Genomic DNA, 24,849 nt, shown 5'->3' on the forward strand with positions numbered 1-24,849 from the left:
AAAGATGTTAAACTAAATGATTTTTTAAATTTTTCTGGTCATAAAATATTTATTAAGGTATGCTTTAGGGAATACAGTGAATATAAAATTTAGGATCACAGAATGAAGCAATTTCAATTCTCTCAAAAGTCAGCCCAGTCTTCAATGCTCCGCAGATGTAAAACCACTGGTGAGACTCACTAAAAGAGTTTAAGTCCTTTCTGGTTCTACGGACCATGCTCAGCCTCTTTCCTCTCAAGAGTATATTCCAGTTCTTCCATTTGGTATGTGATATGAGGAGACATTTCTGCCCTACCTGTCCCCTTCTCCAGCTCCCCCAATTAGGCACCATGTGAATGCCCTGTCCTTGAAACTGAGCAAGTACCTTAGAAGAATGAGGTATATGTGTGCAGGCAAGGAAGGGAGGAAGAATTATGGCATGGTGGGGGAAAGAAAGAATTGAGGGGCAGACAAATGGATTCAAATTCTGGCTCCACCATTTTTCAGCTGTTGTGATTTTAAGCAAGTCGCATAACCTTTCTGAGCCTTACTTTACTTGTCAGAAAACATAGATATCTTCTGCCTTGTGGGATGTTGTAAAGATCAAGCAACAGAAGATATGTGAAAGGGGTTAGGACAGTGTTCACTACTCCACAAATATCACTCATGGTCAAGTCTGATATTCTGTGAGTTCACACTGGTATGGGGTCCATTCTGATTGGTCAGAGCTTGGGCCACAGCAGTTGTGGAATATTTAGAGTATCACTATCTGATGGTTATTGTTATTATTACCCAGGATTTCTAGAAGGCCAATCCTCTTAGAAAAACCTAGAAGACTCTCCTTCCCTGGACCTGGAGAGTCATGCCTCAGCCAGTGCTCACTCCTTTCCAGGGCAGCTTGTTCAGATACATGTAAATAGCGATTGCTAGGCATGTGTGCTCCTTTGGGCCCTGCAGTTATCAGGCAGTTCCTAACGGTGCCAGGTTGGAGCATGGCAAACCATGGCGGTAGATGGGCTATGAAGAACACCTTGAACAGATAAGTTGAAAAGACATCTTAAGATTGTGATGAAGACAAGTTATGGAATGGTTTTCCACAGAGGTCTTGGTGAATACGAGAAGTCCTACTTGCTTGCATTTGAGCAAATGCCATGTTCCTTCCATGGAGAGATGGACTGCCATGTTCCTCAAACTTAAGTGTGCATAAGAATCACTTGGGGACCTTGTTAAAATGCAGATTCTGATTCAAATGTCAAGGGTGGAGACTGAGACTCTGCATTTCTAACACATTCCTGGGCACTTTGAGGAACAAGTGGCTAGATGACCTCACTGGAATCATGTGCCTTGAGATGATTACTTCTTCTGGAACAAGGGGCTGACTGCTATGCCCCTCTACTTCAACTAAAAGTCAGAGCCTGGTAGTGAGAATAAAAGGGATAGTGACCTACTCTGGTCAGGGAAGTGGTGGCAGAGTTGCAGAATGAACAGACAGAGGTCCTGTGAGGACCTCTCCTATCCATAGACCCCTCCCCTATCCTGATTTTTGAGGGTCCCAACCAGCATGGGCTGAAGCAAGGAATTCAGAGAAATGGACTATTTACCATCCCCCATTCCCCCCTCCCTGGTTAGTTCACTTGTTTCTTCATTCATTCACTAATTCATCTAACCATGTATCTACTAAGTAAACATTTACTAAGTCCCTTGCTCTATGCCTAGTCTTGTGATGAGCATATTTATTTAGAAAGGAATCAGATATAATCTCATCCCTCAAGGATCTCAGTCTAATGGGAGAGAGACATAAATAAATTGCAATTCAGTGTGATACATTTTATAATAAAATATGAGCAAGGTTAAATAGATTCATGAAGGAGGGATGTTCACCACTTCTGGGTATAAGTGGCTGGTTAGAAAGGCTTCATAGTGAAGAGGGTGACACTTAAGATGGGATTTGATATATGAGTATTTGTTATGCACATACAGGAGAATGCATTCCAGGCAGAGGAACCAGCATGCACAAAGGCACGTACTAGTGTGTCCTGGCAACTATAAATTGTTGAGTATGGTGTGTATTAGTTAGGATGCTTTCCATTGTAAGTGAATATCCAACTAAAAGTATCATGAACACATGAACAATAGTTGGTTTATTATCTCACATGACAAAAAGTCCAAAGGTGGTTCCCAGGTAAGTTCAGTGGTTCAATGTTGTCATCAAGGACCCAGAGGCTTTCTTATCCTTCTTCTCTATCATCCTTGCTTTGTCAACAATGTCTCTCTTCTGGATTGCAAGATGGTTATTTTGTCACATGCAGGCATAGCTACATCCAGTGAAGAACAGGAGGACCACTTCATTCCACTTGTGTCCTTTTAGTAGGCAGGAAAACTTTTCCCTGAAGCTACCCATCAGACACCCCTTCCAGTCCCCTGCCCATGTCCTAAATGCAAGGGAGGGAGGGAAGGTGAGTATATGGAGTTTTCAGACTTTATAGTGGGAGGCTCTTCCACAGGGAGAGGTGACAGGAAAAGAGCCTGAAGAAACCAGGTTCTGAAAGTCTTATATGTCCGGCTAAGAATTTTACATTTTCTTCTACAAACTATTTGGGAGAAACTGGATCAGAGAACTAATAATCAGATCTGCATTTTTGAAAGATCACATTGCTATGTTTATATATATGTATGCAAGTACAGTTGAGCTTTTGTAACTGAGCAGGACCTTATGGGGCCTTCCCAGGACAACAACCCCCCTCCCCCAAATATCCTCTGCCTACCTCTTGTCTGTAGTAAAACTTTAGCCACCTAGGCCTTCCCCAAGTTCCAAGGAATAAATTTAATCAGAGAAGTAAAAAAAATGCAGAAAGGAAAACAGTCAAGCAAGACAAAATAATAATAGTTTAGCCATTAAACAAAGTCAAGGACCTTTAGTTACTCCTCAAAGATGATAGATAACATTCTTAGCCATATCCTATGAACTATTTTATAGATACTGAAAGTCCCAACAAGTAGAAGAAGTTAACTGTATGCTGCCCACCAATATGTAGACCCCAGACCGAATGGAACCAGAAGGTTGATGATGTTGACTCCCAATTACCTCACCACCAACCAATCAGAAGAAGGTCCATGAGCTGACCATGCACCCCACAATCACCCTCTCTCACCCTGTCTTGAAAAACCTTTCCCTGAAGGCCATCAGAGAGTTCAGGTCTTTTGAGCACTAGCTGCCTGGACTCCTTGCTTGGTGCCCTGCAATAAATGCTGCACTTTCCTTCACCACAACCTGGTATCAGTAGATTGGCTTTACTGGGTGCAGGCGAGCAGATCCAAGATTGGTTCGATAACAGTTTGAACAACGTGGGAGCTGGGGTTAGGGGCACCGACCCTCATGCGGTCGAAACTCTAAGTATAATTTATAGTTGGTCTTCCATATTTGTGATTCTTCAGTATACACGGTTCCTCCATATACACTGTTCCAATGGTTCAACCAACTGTGGATCATGTAGTACTGTAATATTTACTATTGAAAAATATCTGTGAATAAGTGGACCTGTGCAGTTCAAACCCTGTTGTTCAAGGGTCAACTGCATATATAAAAGTTCTGGAATGACAGATGTCAACTGATACTAAGAATCATCTCTGAGGAGGAGAGTAGGATTGGAAGAGGTGAAGGGGGACATGCACACTTTTTACTCTTTAGCAGTGGTCCTCCACATGTGGAGATTTTTCACCCCAGGGGATATTTGCTAATGTCTCCAGATGTTTTTTTTTTAGTTGTCACAACTGGGAGAGTGCTATTGGCAATTAACAGACAGAGGCAGAGATGTTGCTAAACAACTTACAAGGCATGGGACAGCTTCCACAGCAAAGAAGAATCCAGTCCAAAATGTCAATGGTGCTGAGCCATATTCTGTAGTATATATCCTTTAAAAATGTTTAAAAACATTATTGCATAAACAAAAATTTATAAGCAACATTGGGAAGCAGATTGGAAAGGTAGAGACTGGAGGTGGAGAGACCAGTTAGGAAGCTGTTACAATATTTAGTTCAATGGTTTTCATTTTTCTTTCTTCTCCCTCCCTTCCTTCCTTTCTTCTTTCTCTCTCTCTCTTTTCTTGGGCAGTAGGAACCCTTTATTCCATGAAATTTTCCTGGATCCCAGTATATAAATCAAGGAATCAACTAATTGATCAGGACTGTTGATGCAGGAGTGGGGTCTAGAGCCCTGTCTTCTGACACTTTCCCTCCCCCTCATGGTGGCCTGATATGCTTCCATATCAGAGGACTTTGAACCCTTCTGCCCACCCCAGGTAGAGGATGAGGCCTGATCCAGCCCAAGGATGGTAGGAATTGAGAGGCTGAGAAGATTCTAGAATTAGTTGTATGTGGTATGTTTGGTAGACCAATCATGATAATAACTCAGATAGCTAATTACAAAGTGTTACAATTTTGTCAGTAAGAGGAGGCATTTTGGGGACCATTTCTAATTCTAATTTACTACAGATAACTCCCTTACCTTTAACACTAAGTAAAGGAAGACAACTGAAAAACTGAGAGAGCAGGTGGAACTGATGGAACAATGGAACATGGTGATTGGATATTAGAGGAAGCTTGGAGGATTCCCAGGTTTTTATGTGTGGGTGCTATTCATTAAGGTGAGGAATAAATGAAAGTACAAAATGAGGAGTTCAATGTTGGATGTGTTGCATTTGAGGTGCCTGTGACACATTCAGGAAGCAGTGTTGAGTAGACAACTGTATACATGGGTCTGAAGCTGAAGGAGAGATCTGGCCTGAAAACAAAGGTTGGGAGTCATCAGCACATCAATTGTGGTTGATGTCTTGAAAATGAGTGAGGTCATCTAGGGAGAGTAGAGTGAACCTAGGATAGAACTTTAGAGAAAAGCAGTGGTTGTGGAATAGGCAGAGCAAGATGTTTTCCTGAAGGAGATGGGGAAGGGCTGAACCAGAGACAGAAGAAGAGATTAAGGAAAATGAAGAGTCTTCAACATAAGATGTGTTTCAAGAGAGAGGAAGTAATCAATAGTCAAATGTAGCAAACATGTCAAATAAGAAAATGACCAAAAAGTGAGTTGCCTTGGTTTCTCTCTCAGGGCTCTTTGACAGTGCTGCCTATAAAAGGTTTGAGGATGAAAAACCAAGGATAGAGAATTTTGTTAGAAATTGACCAATTCAATTCAAAGTAACTTTAGGCCAAAAAAGTGTAATGTAGGGCTGAACAACCAAACTCGAGAGACAGGGATACAGCCGGGCCTCAGGAACCACTGGATCCGAGCTCTTGAACACTGCCAGGACCTGAATCTAGCTGTATCTCACTTATCAGCTTCTCTCTGCATGCCATCTTCAGTCTCTCCTACACAAGACAAGACTGGCCCTCTTCACGTGATAACATGGCCTCTGTGCCTCACATAACCTGAGAGTGACTGAATCCCTTTCCCAAGCTCCAGTTACAAAAGTTAAAGGGTAGAATTAGATGGTCCAGGCTTAGGTCAGCTAACCATCCGTAGACCTGTCTCTGGATTGATAAGCTATGGTCAGAAAGTATGTTTTGAGAGGCAGTGGTAGTACTAGGTATCTAAGAACGCAAAACTCACACACAATTTTTAAATGAACAGATACAATTCTATTATTTTCTCACTGGCCTTCAGCTATTCTTAATCGTGAAGATTAAACAAGTTAATGAGTGTGAAATGTTGTTTGTAAATTGGAAAACATGACAGAAATGTGTTATTACCATCAAATGTAGACTCCGTTACATTTCCCTCTAGAATCCTCTAATTTGGAATTAGGCAGATTTCATTAAAAAAAAAAAAATGGAGGGTGAAGAATTTCTCAGAAGTGGGGAAGTTGCAAGCAGAGAGAACAATTGAGCAGGAGAGATTAGTGAGGAGTTCCTGAAGCCTTGGAGCTCCTGAGATTTCACCTGTATCCTTCCACTTCTCCCCAATCCTTTCCCAACAGAGACAAGTCTGCGCACAGACATGGACACAGCAAGCTGTGTGTTGTCTCTAAAGCCTGCTGGTCCTGTACTCTTTGGTCTTTATACTCCAAATGCCAAGGAGGGAACTGAAGGTCTTATATTCTTTATGCTACCACATCAAAATCCTTCTCCTTCTGAGGACCTCTCTGTCTGTGGGGAAGCAGTCAGTCCCCCTCCCCACTATGACCCAATCAACTGCAGCTTGGTAGCAGCTTGGGGTCCAAGGAACCCATCCTATCCTAACACTATGACAAGATGCGCTCACCTTTGATGCCAAAATGACCTGAGCTGCCAGACAATTAAGCCCTACTGGAATGCCTAATTTCAAATTAGAGGAGTCTAGGAGATGTAACAGAGCCTACACTTGATAGTAATAGCACATTTCCATCACGTTTTCCAATTTACAAAGAACATTTCACATGTATTAACTTTAATCCTCATGATTAAGAACAGCTGAAGACCAGTGAGAAAAGTACAAAATTGTATCTGTTTGTGTATTTAAAAACCATGTGTGAATTGTGCATTTGATTTAAATATTTAACTTAGTAGAGGTTGCTGTGAAAGCCAAGCTGCTTTCATAAAGAGTTCCATTTTAATTTTTTTAAAAAGTGTAAATGAGTTGAAAAGCACAGCACTCCCCTTGTCTCAGTTAACCTCAGCTACAGCCAGCTTAGTTGTTCAGACCAGGATAAATACCCCCTTCAATTTGCATGGCACTTTAGAGAGCCCCAGTACTTTGACATCCATCCTATCATTTAATCTTAAAAATAATCCTAGCAAGACAGATTGTCATCCAGATTTTCAGAAGCGGAAACCAAGGCATGGAGTGATGCAGAGGTTTGCTCAAGATTACTCAGCTTCTTGGGACTGCGCTTGGGCTACAAGGTACCTGCATCGCCTCTCAGCCTAGGGCTCCTTCCCTTCCAATAGAAATGTCTGTTCTGTTGCTGAGACTAGATTGCAAGCTCTTTGAGTGCAGGATTGTGTCTAATTCATCTTGGGTAAACCCACGGTGGCTGATGCTCAAAAAATTGCTGACTGCCTGACGTTCTGAATGGGGTACAGATTCACCCCCATCTGTAAGCTGAGGAGCTCACTGCTAGTGAGTTCCAGGAACTTAGGAGAAAACTAGTCTCTCTACCCATTGTTTGGCCTTGCCACCAGGGGTCAGCACTACTGTTCATGAGCCCAGAGCCCAGGGTGATGGGAGCAGGGAGAGGAAAGACAGGCAAACTTGAACTTCTGTTCCTAATGGCTAGCGAGGGGACTCCCATTGCCCATGGGAAGGGCAAGCCCACCGCATACCCGCCTTCAAGCTCTTCTACTCTACTCCCGGGAGTCACGCTGGCTATCTAGGGAGGGTCCTTCCCCTGCTGTCCTCCCTGCTCCCACCCTGACTCTCTGACCCTGCCAGATGGAAGCTCTGGAGTGCCACTTCCCCTGTGCATGGGCAGCACACCCCAGGTCCCTGCTATATGCTCTGCCTCCTTCCTTGGGAAGCATCCTTCTTATAAAAGAGACCTTCGGAGGCACCTGGGGAGGAACCATCACAGGACTGGCAAGGGGAAGGGAAACACTCCTGAGACAGGAACTGGGAGAAAGAAAGGAGTCTCTGTTAAGACAAAAAGTAAAAGGCAAAGAACAGACCCTCCTGGCACTAAGGATAAGTAGGAACCACTCCTCCCCTTTGGGCAGTTTTACAATTTCCAAAGTGCTTCCACAGTCATTAACCACTTTATATTTTGAGCCTCAACAACAGCCCTTAAAGGGGCCATTATCCCCACGTCTCCCCTGCTTTCCTGACCACCCTAGTGCAAACAACCGCCTCTCTGCCCTCCCAGCCCTATCATTTTTCATCTTCTTCCCCTGTTGTATTTTTATAGCCCCTCTCACTACCTGGCATTTTATTTAATTTTTATTACATGTTTACTTGTTTATTGTTGACAAATAAACATGGATGACAACCAAGCCATGCCTACTGGTGGAGACACACCTACTAACTGCTGCTGGGCTAGAGGGAGGAGCTGGGTTTGTTTTTTATTATTATTATTCTCCCCATGAGCCTCCTTGTGGGAGACCGCTGAGCATAAGAGTTACTTATGCAGGTTCAGGTGCCAACCTGCCAGGATTAAAAAGCTGGCTCCACCACTTGCCAACTATATGGCCTCAGGCAAACGTCACTGAACTGCCTCTGTTTCCTCATTTCTACCTACCACTCAGGAGTTCTGTGAGGGTTAAGGAAGCAATCCATGAAAAGCATTTGGAGGGGTGTCTGGCACAAAGTAAGTGCTTAATGCATTGTTAGCTATGATTGTGGTTATTTTGTTAGAACTCGTCATTATACTTTTTTCTTATTGTTCTATTGTTATTTATTTTATTTCATCCTCCTCCTCCTCATTATTATTACTCTTATTTTGGTTTCTTCTCCTTGCATGTATTTTTCTTCCTCCAGCCCTAAGGATGCATGGTAGATGGGGAAATGAAGGCCCAGAAGCCCAGCGGTGGCTTGTCCGAGGTCTCAGAGTTCACCAAATTACCAAGAAGACCACAGCTTCTTGCTTTCCCTGAGCCTGGGACTCGTGGGAGACCTTTTGGCCACTGTGGCAGACTCTGGGTCAAGCTGCACAAGCTGAGTGGTGCCAAGCTCAAGGAGACCGACATTTCTGGGCTAGACTTGGTGCTGTGGGGTCTACTATCTAATGTTGCCCAGGACCCGGACACTACTGATCTCCTTCCTGCAAGGCTGAGACCTTTTGATCCCAGCTGTAGGCCGAGCCCCATCTCTGGCATTTCTCCAGGCACTGGGCAGCCCCAGGCGCACCTGCTGGAGTCAACATCAGAGCCTTGCTGTGGCCTGGCCCTGGCCCTGCATCCTGGTTCAAGTCACAGGGCTCTGACTAGTAACAGTGACCAAGTCCCCACTTTGATCCCTGGTTCCATCCTTGGTGACCTGAGAGCTGAGCCCTGCTTTGCCTTTACTGGTCCCCTCACAGACTAGAGTCTGGCCCTTTTTCCCCTGCTGGAATCCTGCCACTGCAGACAGACACCCCACTCCAGCTGCCACGTCTTCAGTCGTCCCCTAGAGTACTTCGCATTTCCTGCCCGTGGACTCCTTTTCAGTTGCCATGCTCTCCCCCAAGACACTGTATGAGACTGAAGACCTCCACTGCCTCCCTGAGAGTCCCCACTCCTGGTTGTCGCCTCAGCTCCCCAGAGAGCCCGTCCTGCTTGCTTTCCTGCAAGTGTAGCAAGGCTTACCCTGTAGTGCCTGCCCAGGTCCTGCCATCTCTCAGGGCATCCAGGTTTGCTGAAGCCATTATCCCATGACAAAGAATTTCATTCACCCACCAAGCCTGGCAAAGAAGTTCTAAAGCATTCACTGCCACTAACACAGGGTCTCCCTGAGTCATGTCTATGGGCCATCCTGGAGCCCTAGGAGGTCTCCGCTGTGTCATTGGCCCACAACTTGTTCCAAGCCTGTTTTCTTCTTTCTCCTGCCCTGTTTCTCAGTCCCCTTACCCTCATCTGTGACTCCTTCTCCCTTTCCCTCCCCTCCCTTGCTGGCCAATTTTCCACCCTGTGCTTAGCCCTGCCAGCTTCTCTCTGACCTGTGAGGGCCAAGACAGCAGCCCTTTTGTCAGAGCATTTGGAGCTACTACTTCATGTAGGAAATCGCTCATGTGCTGGGCCGATAATGACCAACAACCCTGCTGATAATCAGATGCTCGTGGGATTCAGTCCTTGGTCGCTACTACTTCCTGTGAGGCCCTGCCAAGCCAGTGGTGGCCTTGAGCGGCCGTCACACTTAGAAATGAAACCGAAGGCCTCTCCAGAGAGGTGGAGTGGGTTGGCCCAAGGTGAGCTCTGCTGGGCCTGGCTAGGAAATGTAGCAGAGCTTGGTCCTTGGGGAATTTCGTGTCCCCTGCCCTGCCTCTGACTCTCAGCCTATCAAGCTGGCTGGGGTAGGGGCCACAGGAGCTAGGAGGTGCCGAGCTGACCTACTTATGGGCAGAGCCACCGTGGCAGTGGGCAGGGACACTGCGTTCCTGAGCTGGGAAGTCTGTATTTCCCACCCGAGGCCCTGGTGACTGGGAGACCAGACTTTCTAACAGCAGGAATTTCACTTCTCCAAGGGGCATCTAATGGCTTTTCTGGAGATCATATTCAGGCCTGCCTCAGTCTCTGGCTGCTTGTTAATGGTCCTGTGACACACAGAACCCTAGTCTCCATCCCATTTCCCAACCATCTCTGGGCCCCTCCCTTGGGCAGGAGGAAATTCCTGCCAAGGCAAGGGGCATTTTGTAGCAAAGAGACGATTAGCTGCCTTTCATCTGCCAAAACTCCTCATTTAAAATGGTAGTATTCTGTCTCTGGGAGAGGAATGGATAAGGAATTCCCAGTCTTTTGTGTCTGGCCTCTGTGGTGAGGAAAAGGGGGACCCACAATTTACAGATGAGGAAACAGAGGAAACAGAAATGAGGTGGCTTTCCTGAGAGCACACTGCTAGAAGGTAGCAGAACCAGCATTCAGATCTAAGTCTGTCTGGTTCCAAAGCCTCAGCTTCTTCAATAATACCGAATAACATTTCTTGAGAACTTACTGTATGCCAGGCACTATACTAAGTGCTCTAACTCATTTAATTTAAACCTCCCAACCAGATAGGTACTATTATTATCCCCCATTTTACAGGTGGGGAAACTAAGGCAGCCCAAGGTCACCCAGTTAGAAGGTAACAGAACTTGGATTTGAATCCAGGCAGTCCACCTCCACAGTTCGTGGGCTTAACCAATGCATGCTAATATCCTCAAGGCTAAACTGGCGTGAGAGGCCCAGAACTGCAACCAAAGTCTCCTGGTCTCTCAGGTCAGTATGCTGTGCATTATTGCCTCCTGAATGAATGTCCAAAGGCACAGCTGGTGCACCGCCCCCCAGGGGCCTGAATCTAAAGAAGGGGGTCATTCTAGGAGGCCTGGGTTCCTGCCATGCAGCCTCCATGGCTCTCCATCCTCAAACATCTGGCTGTGGGGGAAGAGGAGATACGCTTCCAAGGAGGGAACACTGCTCCACTCTTGGTCCTTGTGTTACTCGCCTGCCCCAGGCAGGGTGCTTCCCCTCATAAGCGTGTGTGCAGTTGGAGGTAGGTGGGAAGGACCCACTTGCCTTGCCTCTGACTGACTATCATTCTGACAGGGCCCAAAAGAACAAACATCTGAGACGGCCCAGAGGCTAGAGAGAAGGTGAGAGATTCGTTATCACAACCTCCCCAGGGTCCAAATGAGGAAACAGAGGGCCACAGAGTAAGTTGTAAGCAGAGGTGGAGGGATCCTTACAGACCCTCAAGACAAACCTTTGGACCAAACCACAGATGAGGAAAGTCCTCAAACATAGGCAGAGCCTTGCTCAAAGCAGGCTTAAGATCTTCTAGGGCCCCAGGATTTGGCCCTTTGCCTAACCAGCTAGAGTCTTAGAAAGGGAAGCGAGGCCAGAGGGAGTAAGTTATTCTGGGACTGTGATGACATGTGCCCCAAGAGACCCAAGCCCGGCCCTCTGCCATGGGGTCCCTGAGAGCCTTCTGGCCACCAGCCATGGCACCTTGCCTGCTGAGGCTTGGGGGCAGAGGGGATCACTGCTTCTTAATGGCTTCCTGCCCAGAAAGCTTCTAGAAGTGCCTGATGCTAACTCTGTTTCCACTGAAAGAGCTGACTTCAGTGCATCCAGAGGGTTTAAGATCGGATTCCAGGCTAAACTGAATGTGGAGAGTTCTGAGCATGGGAGTAGATAAGGAAGGGAAGACATCATCGCCTTAGAAGATGTTCAGAAAAGGATATATAGCCAGGCTATCTGATCTGGAAAAGAGCTGTGTTGCCCTGAGGCAGGGGGATGGAGGAAATGACCTTTGAGGGCTGGGATTCTTTTTGGGGCATTCCCTGGCTTCCCATGGATGCCCAGGGGCAGCACACTAGTTCTGAGAGGAGCAGTAACTGTCCAGAAGGGACTTTCTTCCAGACTTGCCCTGTACCTAACTCCAAACAGGCGCCATACAACAAACTTGACACTTAGCAACCTGTGAGCCTGCCTCTCATTGTACAGCTGGGAAAACTGAGGCCCAGTAAGGAGGGGTCTCCCCAAAGTGCCAGAGTGACTCATGATTCATGACGTTAGAGCAGGGTGGGAGAATGACCCTGGGACCCAGGGCCCAAAGCCTCCTATCAGAGAAGGTTTCCTAAGGCCACAGACTTTCCCCTTCTGTGACTGTCTCCACACCAGCCTGGGTCCTGCCCAGGTTGAGGGCTCTCCTCCCTGGGTCCTTTTCCTTGGCACTCTTTCCAATGCCCCTGTGCAGTCTGGTTTCTACCCAGAGGCCCCCAGGAAGGGCTGGTGTGTCATTCGCAGGAGGCAGCGTGCAGGTGGCGGGACCGGCGGGTGAGCCACAGTGAGCTGGACGCTCCAAGCTTCGGAACTGTAATGTTCGGGGAATTTCAACTGGCATTGCTGTCCAGTCCCAGCCAACTGGTTAACGGTGCCGAGTTTGAATCAGTGACCCGCCTCCTGGTCCCTCCTCCTCAGTCTCTCTTCCTCCCTCCCTCGGGCCCTCCAGGAGGCGCCTGGAGTGCAGGCGAGCTGAGCTCAGGCCGCTGCTCTCCGCCTCCTCCCTCTCCGAGCTGAGCTGGCTGATGGAGCGCAGGGCTAGGGCTGGCTCTTGCCGAGACCCTGGTCCCGGGTAGCCTGGTCCCCGGAGAGGGAGAGGCCTGTGCCCAGCAGAGCTCTGCTGGGCCCTGCCAGCTCCCCTCACCCCACCATGCCTCTGTTGGACGTGTTTTGGGCTTGCTTCAGGAAAGTGAAGGTAAGAGGCTACCCAGACCCAGCCCAGCCCACTGTTCTGGTTTGAAGGAGGCAGCTGGGGACCACTGTGTGCTGGCTGGAAGGCAGATGGGCTTCTGAGACTACCTTGGAGCTAGAAAGGCTTGGGTTCAAGTCTTGCCTTTGTCACCAGCTCTGTGATCTTCTGCTGCTTTCCCACGAAAATAAGTCGGCTAGCTGGCTCTTCTTCTAAAACCTACCTCTGTTGCTTCCCTGGCCTTGTCACAAAGGCAAGGATCTTAACCTCTCTGAGCCTCTGTTTCCTCAGCTTTAAAATAAAGACAATAGAGACACCAACCTTATAGGGTGGTGAGGTTGTTGTTATTGTTTGCATATTAAATGTATTCAAATATAAGAGATAATATGTGTAAAGTTCCTAGCGTAATGCTTGACATGTGGCATCCATACCATGTGAGTAATGGTAACTATTATTATGATTATTGTTACTAATTTCCTTCAACATATATTAAGTACCTACTCTGTGCTAGGCACCATAGGAGTTACACAAAAAACAAAAGGGACATGGCTTCTGTCTAGGCACCATAGGAGTTACACACACAAAAAAAGGGTCATGGCTTCTGTCCTCAGAAAGGAGGTAAGAAAATGACAAATCTTTATCAGGCACCTACCATATGCCAGACACTCTGGTAGACAGTTAGTGGGCCAATAAATGTTTGCTGAGTGCCTGCTGTATCCTGGACACGGGAAATATACGAGCACAGCATCACCCATGAGGATGTGGAGGGCATGGTTTCTGCTCTAGAAAACAAGGGAGCTGATATTTATTTAGTATCTGGTATGCATCAGACATAGGCACTTTCAGTCCATAAACTGTGGTGGTGGTTTTCACCACAAGCCATTGTTTTTCTGCTTTTATAGATGGGGAGTGGACACTGTGAATGATTAAGAAATATTTACAAGGTCATTCAGATATGATTGGCAGAGTTGGGATCTGAACTCCTAAGTAAGTCCATACTCTTCTTGACAGTATATGGCTTCCCACAGCTGAACTCGGTAGGGAGACTTTTAAACAACTAGCCTGACTATAGAAGACAGGATGAAAGTCAAGCTGGGATCCTTGGAGGGACTTGGAAAGGTTTCACAGGAGGTCACATTTGGGCTGAGCTTGAAGGAAGAGAAAAGTTTGTCAGTCCAAAAAGGGGGGAAGGGCATTCCAGGCATGCCTGGCAGAGGGAACTTCATAAGCAAGAGTCTGGAGGCAGTCAAGTTCTGGGTTGGGGGAGGGGCTGGTTTCATCATGTGCCTTAAGTGCCGGGTTCGAGGGGAGAGGAGCCAGAGAGAGGGAACCAGGGGCTGCCTCCCATACAATTTGGAATTGATCTGTGTGTTCATCGTCCTCACCTAGTGAGGATCCCAAATGAGCTTTTCACTCATCTGCGGTAAAACGGGAGAAGAATGGGGCTGATGCAGTGCAGTTTTCAGAAAGCTAAATTAATTCAACTCAAAGGACTATTCTTATTTAGAGATTATAATGACCTTCTTACAGGGGTGGGGTTCAAATGATCTTTCTCTTATGAAATAGGAGTGTGAGATTTTTAGAATACCTGTCCTCAGCAAAATAAAAAAGTTTGCAACACCCTGACTGTTCCCCTCCTCATTTATTTAAAAATTATCTTCCTCGTTCATGAAATTCCAAAGTCTGGGGACTGCTGTTTTAGGGGATGAGGGGATTTCAGTAAAGTAAGGATATAATTAAGTGGACAGTTTTAAGAATAGCACTCCAGCAGCCTTGGATGGAAATGGTGTGGAGGGGCCCAAATAGTGATGCAAAGGCCAGGAAGGTGGCTGCGATGGCAGTGGGGATGGGTGGGGAGGGGATGATGGGGGATGGGTCTAATGATAAGAACAGGACAAGTGGGAAGTGAAAGTACCCGTGAGGTTGGATGCCAGACTGGCACCACTGTCCACTCTCTGGAGAACCATTCTGGGTGCTTGGCATGGATTTAAATCCCTTTGCACTCATTACTCCAATCTGTCAGACTCCCAGCAAATGCTCCCAACCCATGTCAGCCTCTTAGAAACTGTTGGGGCCGGACAGCCCCAAGAGAAAGTCAGGGCCCTTTATCCCAGGTCCCGGACACTAGCACACATGCACACATTCACTCATGTGCATGTCCACAAAGATGGAGCCTACACATGCGTTTCTGCACACTCTCAGCTACACACACATATGCATAGACACGCCATTCAAGCGTATGCACACACACATATGCACATAGAGACAAACACACACACAATCACATATGCACACACAGATATTACATATCCACAAGCATGTAGACTCACATACGTGCCCACATGCACATACAGAGGTAGGCATGCACGCACACAAATACATACCCTCCCATGCACGAGCTTGCAGGCACACACACAATTATGGAGGCATACAGAAGCATGCACACGGTGGAAAGGCACATGTGCACACACAGTGTTGTGGCAGATGCGAATCAACACATGGTTAGATCTCAGGGGTAAGAGGCAGCCTGCCAGACTAACGCACACCTTGGGTTTTGTGTCTCTTTTTCCAACGCTGCTGCTTTGAGGCCTCAGGGGCATGGGCTGCTCTGAGCCACCCTCCCTCTCTGAGCCGGCTCCCCTCCTGAGCAATTGCATGGCTGTGCGGGAGGGGAGCTGTGGCAAATGCAAGAGCTGCCTGCAGAGAGGGGCATGGCTGTGGCCAAGCCTGCTATAGCTGAAAGGGCCATCTCAGACGTCTCATTCGACCTTCTCGTGGTCCTAATAGGGAAACCGAGCCCCCAGCATCCTGCACCACATGGAGCTGTCCATCAACTGAGGAGGTTTGAGGAGGGAGGAAGCAGAGAAACTTAGAATCCCAGCCCCCACCCCATACACACAAGCACACATACTAGCTGTGTGCGTTTGAGCAAGTCCTTTCTGAGCCTCAGCTTCCTTGCCTGCAAAATGACACTATTCGGGGCCTGCCTCACAGAGATGATCTGAGGATTCGGGGAGGTTGTGTCTTTAAAGTGCCTGGCGTGGAGTAGGTGGTCAACACACATGACTTGTTGGAAACAGATTTCAGAACTGTACACCGGGGGTGTCAAAGCAAAGAACAAGGTTATTCCATGTTTGGCAATTCCAGGGTTCAGGTCTCAGGTCTTGTCTTCTCCTTTGCCACAACTCCCCTTCAGCCCTCTCCTCTGGCCCTGTCTGACTCCAGGACCAGAAACAACCTGTTTGGGAGTTGAAGGATGACACCTCAGTGATACTGGGAAGGTGGCGAGAGGTCAGGCCAAGGCCCAGAACTGCTTTGAGCTGCACTGGGGTTAGGGGTAGCCAAGGGGCAAGGCGTTTGAATGTGAGATGAACCCAGTGTAAATAGTTCCGTCCGTGTCTGATGTATCTTCCCTGGACACCAATGAGTGTTGAGAAGGTATCCATGACTTCTCAGCAGAGTACCATATATGCATGCGAGTCCCCCCAGCTTCACACTCACACGCGTACACACGGGACCGTTTCTCTGATGTGTCCTTTTGCCCCATTCCAGCAACTAGCATGGTGTGATGCACATAACGAGTGCCTGGAACATGGATACTCTTTCATGTTACTCTCTTTGTATCAGGTGGGCATATCAAGTCCTGGAGGGTACTGGCCTGGCAGGTAGAGAATCCAGCTGGAGCTCCATCTCAGCCATGACCTCTAGGTGACTTTGAGAGGGACAATACTCCCTGCTGGCCCTCAGTTCTTTCCCCTTATAACAGAGGTAGATAGTCACACAATATCAGAGATGGCAAGGTCCATAGAGGTCATCTGTTCCTTCATCCCTTTTCCTCCCTCCAAACTACCGATGAGGAAACTGAGGCTCAAAGAGGGGAAGAGATGTGCCCAAGGTCACACACAGTGTCAGGACATAGTTGGATCCACACACGGTCTGCGTAGTAGACTGTAGTCTCCCTACTGCTCTGTGGCAAAATCCAAACCCAGCTCGTCTCTGGTAGAATATAACAGCAATACCAGCGGGACATGCCACACACATGCACATAAAGGCATGTGGTAATAACCCTGTCTCACCTAACTGCTTCTATGGGAGACAAAGCAAATCACAGATAGAAAATTCCCTTGTAAACTAGGAAGCTTTGTCAAGGTTGGCCACCCAGTTATAGTCCAACAAGCGACACCATGCTTTTCCCCAGTCATGTGCTCACACAGCCTGGCATATGACTGCAGATGTGCACAAGGGCTCTCCTGAGTTCACCCAAGGACACACTCTAAAGCACCCCCTCCTGTGTGCGCAAAACCACCTACTCCTCAAGGCAAAAGGATGGCAATGGGCACTGGCAAGGTAAGATGGGGAGCAGGAAGCAAGGCTTTGACTCTGACTCATGTGTTGGACACAAATTCTTACTTTGCCTTCAGCTTCTTTGGTACCAAAAGGAGTATGAGTGGGGGCTGCTGGTGGTAGAGGACAGGCCTGATGATATGGCTGGTGGAGGCAGAAGAAGTGGAAAAGCCTGCAGATTGGCAGTGCCAGGGTTTTTTTCCCCTGCCCAAAGCCCTATAGAAAGTTAGAACTGATATTAGCTACATTTATAGAGCACACAGTATGTGGTAGACATTGTTCCAAGCCCTTGACATATATTAACTCGTTTCACCATCACAATCACTCTGCAAGGTGAGTACTATTATTCTCATCATCCTCATTTTACTGAAGCACAGAACTTTTAGGAAACTTATCCAAGGTCGCACAGCTATTATGTGATAAACTTGGGATTTTAAACGCAGGTAATCGAAGTCCAAAACCCATGTTCTATCCACTATGTTTATGTAATCTCTGCCTCAGTTTTTTCCACCTATAAAATGAGGGGGTTAGATTGATTTATCTCTGAAAGTCCTTCCAGCTCCGGTACTCTCATTATATTTAATATTGTTGACTGAAAAAAAAAGCAGGACTCTTGCATCTTCCCATACATAGAAAAGTGCTAAATGCATTAACTTGAGATGTCTGGTTTTCTTTAATTAACGGTAATCCTTTGATGTTCCAACTTCTTTGTTGCAAAAACCCCATATAGCCAGGGTTCTCCCTTACCTCTTCAGAACAGTCCTTCAGAACTGTCTGAGAGGCTGTCTTCCAGGCTTGAAGTCCTCAGAAAGACTGCCAAATAAAACGTAATTCTCAACTTTTAGGTTGTGCGTTTCTTCTCTGAACCTTTAAGCCAAGTGAAAAAAAGAACTGCTCCCAAATGTCAGTGATTGCTACTCAAGGTCCCTGGGGAGTGGAGCTGAGCCCAGGTTCAGAGAAATGAAACTGCGCTGGAGGCTGGTCCTCCCAGCAGCTCCTAGGGCCGGAGAAGAGCTGGAGGCCTGGGAAGCTCTGGGAGCCAGGGCCTGGCCTGCATTTCCAAATCACTAGTAACAATAACAGGGAGCAGCAGCTCAGGCAGTCTGTGCTGGGATGTGGGGTCAGAGGTTTCACAGTGGGGTTGGGGAGTGGAGCTCCTGGACTGCATCCCTTTGGCCCACCCCTGAGCTGCCGCTGCCACTAGGGACCTTGGAGTCCAGCTAGACCGGCAGCTCCAAGGCTGCAGCTGCCAAGGGACAGAGGAAAGGAAGTTCTGCATTTGGGGAATAGGGCTTGAGGCCCTGGAAACGAACATGGGTTGAGGACTTTCCCTGGCCTTTCCAGCTACTCTGGCTTGGGTCCCCCTGAGAGTTGAGAGAAGAATGTGGTATAATGATACAATGTAGTAGCTGCCGGAAATGGAATGCTGACCCACAAGCCCAGCTTCGGCCTCTTCTTTCCCTCTCTGAGTCTCGGTTTCCTCATCTACAACATGGGGATAATAGTCTCCACTTCAAAATTGATTGCGAGGGTGACATATGTGAAAGTGCCTGCTGCATGGTAGGTACTCAGAAAGTCTGAGTTAAATCTGAAGATAGTCTATAGGTTGCTCTAGGTGATTCTGGGTTCGTAGCTTGGGCCCTCAGTTTCCTCATCCATAGAATAGGGAGAAATTCTACCTGCCTGAGGAGAGCCTAGATTTGGGGACATCCTGTGGAGATAAAGACAGTAGGAAACACTGATGTTACTACACTGAGGCTTTGAAAGTGAGTTGTTTAAGCCGTTCCCCTCACTCCTCCTATCCCCACCCCTACTCCCACCCTGGGCCAAATTAGTTCAGAGTCTGGGAGAGAGTCCCCATTCCACCCTGGAACCATTGCGTCTCCTCCCTCCAAGTCCCTTCCTGCACTCACCCCATCTAAGGCCCCTCTCCTAGAAGGACTCCCAAGCTCTGGGCAGGAAGGAGGGTCCCTGTTGGCTGGTGGGAAAGTTAAGTCTTTGGGATGTGACATTCCTGAGATTATCCAGAGAACCCCTGGGGGTTGCAGCTGCACTCTCTCTCCTCTCTGGCCCGGCTCTCTGCCTGCTGTGGAGGAGGGGAGGGCAGTAGGTCACGAGGCTGGAGAAGGCTGGGGGGAAAGGGGCTCAAAGGCAAGGAGCCAGGCCTGGAGTGGCCCTTCAGGCCAGGTGAGGAGTGGGGAGTGGGGAAGGAGCAAAGGACACCCCACCAGGACTGGCAGGAAGGGATCAGGGCAAAAAGAGCCCAAGGCAGCAGGCTATCTGTCACAGGGTGAGTTATAAAATGATATACAGATCAGCATTCCTAAGGCTACAGGTCGGATCCCCTCTTGGGGGTGGATGAGTGGGGTATTAGACCATGGTAGTTCTGGTGGGTGGGAAAGGAGAGTCAGGACTTCTGAGAGGCTCACATTCCAAGCTAGTCTGGGACAGCTCGCACCCTCAGAGAAGGGAAAAAAATCCCCTCTGGGGATTCCTCAAAGTGCTGTCCCAGATTGAGTTCTACAAAGGCCATCTCGAAGTCATTTCTTCCAGTGTCTTTTCCCAGCTGGGACTGTCCCTCACCCTATTCCTTGTGATGGAAGGATAAGAATGGTCAGGGACCCACTTATTACAGGCAACAAGTCTGAGGCCCAGCAAAGAACTGGTCAAAGGCATGTGGTCAGGCCCAGAATGCCTGATGTCACTCAGTCCCACTTTAAACCATGTCTCCCCTGTCCTTCCCAGGGGAGAGATTGGCATCCCTCAGGGCTGTAGCATCTCACTCACAGCAGATATCACACCCTGAACATGAGCACATGTTCCCAGGCCATGGAATGGGGTTTAAAAGTGACACCATGACACTAATACTCCGATTGAGGCTCAATCCAGCCCCAGCATGCACACTGCAGTCCATGTACCCAGCTACCTTCAAGCTGTACTGTGAGCTCCTTTAAGGACCCAGCCTGTGTCTTATCCACCCCTGTGTCCAGTCCGACACAGCCTTTATTTTAGGCCCAGCCTAGAGGAAGTTGGCTGAGTGCATAGAATATACATGTACTCTCATGCACATACAAGGAGCCAAAGCCACTGCACCTTCTCCCGACGGAGAGACCCCAAGAGACAGAGGAATCAGCTACCAAGGGATCAAGGGAGTCTGCTTCTCACAGTGGCCATAGTCTGTGTTGGCAACACACAGGCTGGGTCTGAGGGCAGTGAGAGCCCACTCAGGAGGGAGGGAGGGGTCAGGCTGTGAATAGGGCTCTGTGTGGCCCAGCTGAGAGGACTGGGGGAGGCTGGAATGTCAAGAACGTGCTCTCATGACCAGATCCAGGCTGGGGCCTGTGGCACAGGGCTGGCCAGGGGTTGAGGGGGAGCAGGGAAGCCAGGCAAGGAAAGGACGAAAAGTCCCCACCAGCCTGTGCTCAGATAGCAGGGTAAGGGCTGGGCATAGAGGATGCTGGGAGAGCAAGCTCCAAACCCGCCAATGATGCTGAGGACTCCTCAGGTCTGGACAAAGCCTGTCAGTAGCCTTTGCTACTCCAACCACCCCTCTCAGATCTTGCAACTTCTTACCCAGCAACGAACTTCCTGTTTCCATCCCCCTTTGGGCTGTGGCCCTCTCTTTTTCACTCTTTGAACAGGATTCCCTTTTTCTGTCAAAAACTCTGGATCTGTCTCTTTCTGTCTAGCCACTCTGTCTCCCACTAGATGGCAAGCGCCTCATGCGTAAGGTCCATATATGCTTCTGTGCAAGTTTGTATCTGCAGGTCCACCACAGGGCCTACTGCATAGTTCTGAGTAGATGCTACACACAGGCTTCAAATCCAAGAGATTCAGAGCGAGATTCACTACAAAAGGAAGATTCCCCTCCCACTTACCACCAACCAGGCCTTTTGCTCTGTTCCTGACCTCAGTTAATAGCACCTCCATCCACCTGGTTGCCCAGGCCAGAAACCTTGCTTGGACTCATCCTTGACTCCTCTCTTCAACTCCCATATCCTGTCATTTACTGTGGTTCCATTATATAGACAGTTCATATACTGGTCCCCTCCTTTCTATCCCAAAGGCTACTGACCCTATCTGCTCCAGCCTCCCCGTGTCAAGTTTTGCCTAACCTTCCCCACCCCCATTCCCAATGAATTCCTCACTCAACAGATAGAGTAACATTCTGAAACATAAACCTGACTCTGTTACTCCCCTGATTAGGCCCCTTCAAGAGCTCCCCACTGGGCTCTGGATAAAGGTCAAGTTCTATCACATTGACCTACAAGGTTCTTCATGATCTGGCCCTGACCACTGCTCCACACATAGTTCTTACTCTCTGTCTGGCACTCTGCTCTCCAGCCAGACTATATACAGTTCCTTAAACCTCATGCTTCCACACCTCTTTGACTTTTTTTTTGCTCTTCTGGCCATGCTTTTTTTCCAGTACTTACATGGAATTGTGATGATTTATACTTGTGGCCTACCCCCTTGTCCCCACCTGGCTGTGAATTCCTCAAGGGCGGGGAACATGTTTAATTTATCTGAATCCCTGGGTACCTATCAAAGGGCCTGGCCTTTAGAGGCTCATAGTAAATGAACGAATGAATGAATGAATGGCACACTGGATGGGAAGACTGTCACCACCAATTCCGGCCTTGTTCCAGAGTGCCTATTTCTGCAACTGCTGGACTCCTGGCTCCTCTGTCCAGAATCTCCACATGACAGGAATATGTTCTACAACCCAGAAACAAAAAGAACCTTTGCCCTGTAGCAAAATTCTCTGATGTAAAAGTTCATACCTCAGTTTTCCCTGTAAGCCTCTCAGCTACCAAAATAGTACCAAGATCAGGGCCCAAAGCCAAGTGAGTTTCATGGTCCTGGTCTAGGCCAGGTTATCCTGGACCCAGAGTGAAAAAGAATAGGATGCAATAAAACTGGGAGCCCCATAAGCCTAAACTGTAAACTTGGTTCTGCCATTTACTAGCTGTGTGGCCTTGGGAAAGTCATTTCTCTTCTCTGGGCCTCATGTTCTTTATGTGTCACATGAGTATAAGAAAACCTACCATGTTTGTGATAGCCAAACACGTTTACTTATTTGTAATCTGTAAATTCCTGTGTAAATTTAAAGCTTAATTAGCTCCTGAACGATCTTTAATTCTCTTAAACCTATGGTGCGTTGGGGGTAGGGTGGGAGACGAGGGAATTTAATAAGACTAGAACAGGATTACAGAGTAACAGTGTGCCCTACCCATCAGTTCATCTCCTAATATTCCAGAACTGTCACATTTAGAACCTCACAAGGCCCTGCTTCCACCTTCCCTCCCATCCCCTCAGCCTTTTTTTTTTTAACTCCCCTTTTGTCCACCACTGAGAATTATATTGACTTGCTTAATCATGGGTCCACTTTGGAACTTTGTAGGAGAATTTCATATCTTTCTTTCTCGATTGGTCTTTCCCCTCTCTTCACACCTATCTCATTCTAGAACTGTCCATGTCCCTCACATTAACATCCCTTGTGGACTTTTCCAATGAACAGTCAGGGGGGATACCTCCTACCCCTACACTCTCTTGTGGTCAATTGTGGGTTGGAGATTCACCAGATTTTGTCTTGTGGTCTACAAGGGTGGATCTGACTTTTGGTCATTTCAGAGTGATCTAGAGCTGAGATTAATGTCCTGGGACTAGAAATCATTGTAGTCAAGTGTCTGCACCTGGTGTGACAATCATTGTGCAGTGATAAGACAGATAAAAAGTACTGTGGCAACTCCTTTCCTTATAATATTTTGGTTGGCTTAGAGACTAGCTGCATGAAGCCAGGAGAATAGGCAAGAAAACCCTTCTACCTCTAAGAGGAGCCCTTCTTTCTTTCCTTAACTATTGAATTCACATCTATACCACTATCATTTTAGCCCAAGCCACCAACATTGCTTACCTGCACTACTGCAAAAGCCTCCTAAGAGACCTCCCTGCTTCCTCTGTAGCTCCAAAATCCATTCTCCACACAGCAAGCAGCCAGAGTGACCTCTCTACGATGGAAGTAAGATCTTGCCATTCTCCTGTTCTATGCCTTCCAATGGCTACCTACCATCGTTTGAATCAAAGCCAAAATCCTCACCCTGGCCTTCAAAATCCTGCAAAATTTGGTCCTTGACTCTCTCAACCTCTGTTTGGAACGTTCTGCACCCAGATTGTCACATCGCTGGCTCCTTCTTGTCACCCAGGCCTTGCTCAAAGTTCAGCTCCCCTGAGAGATGCTCTCTGGTCACCTTTTCTAAAGCAATCCCCACCTATTCTGTCTACCCTATCATTCTCTACTTCATCATGTTTTTTAAAGTTTCTCCTTCTTGGTTCTTAGAGATGTCTGTGATTTCCTTATTGATTTATTTGTTTACCTATTTATTGTTTGTCCCTGCTCCATGAGGACAGGGACCTAATCTGTCTAAATCTATGCTATATCCTTAGCATCCTATTATAGTGTCTTGTAGGGCATCGGTGCTCTATAAATATTTGTTGAATAAATTAATTTATAATATTGTTTATCATTTAAAAATGCTTTTGTGTATATCAATTTCTCACAAAATCTGTGACGTTGGGATTATTACTATCCTAGACTTATGGATGCAGAAAGTGAGTTTCAAGAGGTTATGGGTGATGTCCAATGTTATATAACCAATAAATAGGGGAAGGTGGCCCTGAACTTCAGCTTTCCAGTTCCAATTACTGCTTTTCCCACCAACATACCTTGCTTCTAACCTGGTTGATGCTATACCAAGGATGGCATGTTCCAAGCAAATGCTGACTGATTCTTTGATAATTTTTATTGTCAGGCCTTGGAACAGTACTGTGACCTGCACAGACTGCCTCTGATCTCCTGACTTGGGGGTGCTCTTATTCCATGAGAATGACATGAAACAGAGGAGTCAGCCAGTGGAGTGGGAGAAAGTAGTATGCAGTGGGCAGTCAGGAGTCTGGGCTTCTAAGCTCCACTTTGCTCCCTACTTGTACTCCATTTTCCTTTTCTGTGGGCCTCCATGTGTCTTCCTGTAAAATGGGTAGATTGAACTTGCTGACTTCATAGATTCCTTCCAGTTCTGATATTGTGTAGGGCTCTGCAATGCCTTAATTTCTTCTCTGTTTCCTTTACAGTGCTTCCCATTGCTGCAGGGGAGGAAGAATGCTGGTAAGTGCATGAGGTAGGGCTCAGAAGTGGCACGCAATGGCACTGAGCTTCTCAGTGGTCCTCACAGACTAGCTGATCGGGTCCCTGGGCCGTGGAGCCGATGTCCTAGATGCTGAAGCTGGAGATGTTCTCTGTCTCCCTCCAGTGGGCATTTCCTGGGCTCCTCAGCCTGGTCTTTTGGAAGTGAGTGGGTATGCAGAACTTCTGTATTTCTCAGGTTTTCTCCAGCCAGGGAGCCAGGGGAGGATCTCCCTACAGAGCTATCAGCAAGTGGCAGCCACCCATATGCTTCCCTTGTTCTCAGATGCCTTCTTTCTACTGGGAAGTATATTAGGGTGGGAGATATGTTGGGAAAGGGAACAGGTAAGATGAGGGTGAAGGAAAGAGACTTGGCTTTTGGAGTTCAGTGTGTGATATTTCCAATGCTTACCTTGTGTGGAAGTCTACCAAGAGGGTTAGTTAGGACTGAAGGGATAAATTTTATATATATATATATATATATATATATATATATATATATATATATATATATATA

At 47.3% G+C, this 24,849-nt stretch overlaps 1 protein-coding gene across 1 annotated transcript in view; it reads left to right on the top strand.

Annotated features, from left to right (window-relative positions):
- The first annotated feature begins 8,343 nt into the window (after positions 1 to 8,343).
- The window catches only part of STARD8 (StAR related lipid transfer domain containing 8), a 74,955-nt gene continuing 58,449 nt past the window's right edge, over positions 8,344 to 24,849 (top strand). Inside the window, exons 1-2 of the mRNA XM_027093629.1 lie at positions 8,344 to 12,811; positions 24,281 to 24,314. Coding sequence (XP_026949430.1) covers positions 12,767 to 12,811; positions 24,281 to 24,314 — 79 coding nt within the window. The 5' untranslated portion in view covers positions 8,344 to 12,766. The remainder of the gene's footprint in view (positions 12,812 to 24,280; positions 24,315 to 24,849) is intronic.

Source organism: Aethalodelphis obliquidens, unplaced genomic scaffold (genome assembly GCF_003676395.1).
Source record: "Aethalodelphis obliquidens isolate GAN/ISIS:26980383/991018 unplaced genomic scaffold, ASM367639v1 scaffold85, whole genome shotgun sequence".
NCBI classification, from domain to species: Eukaryota; Metazoa; Chordata; class Mammalia; order Artiodactyla; family Delphinidae; genus Aethalodelphis; species Aethalodelphis obliquidens.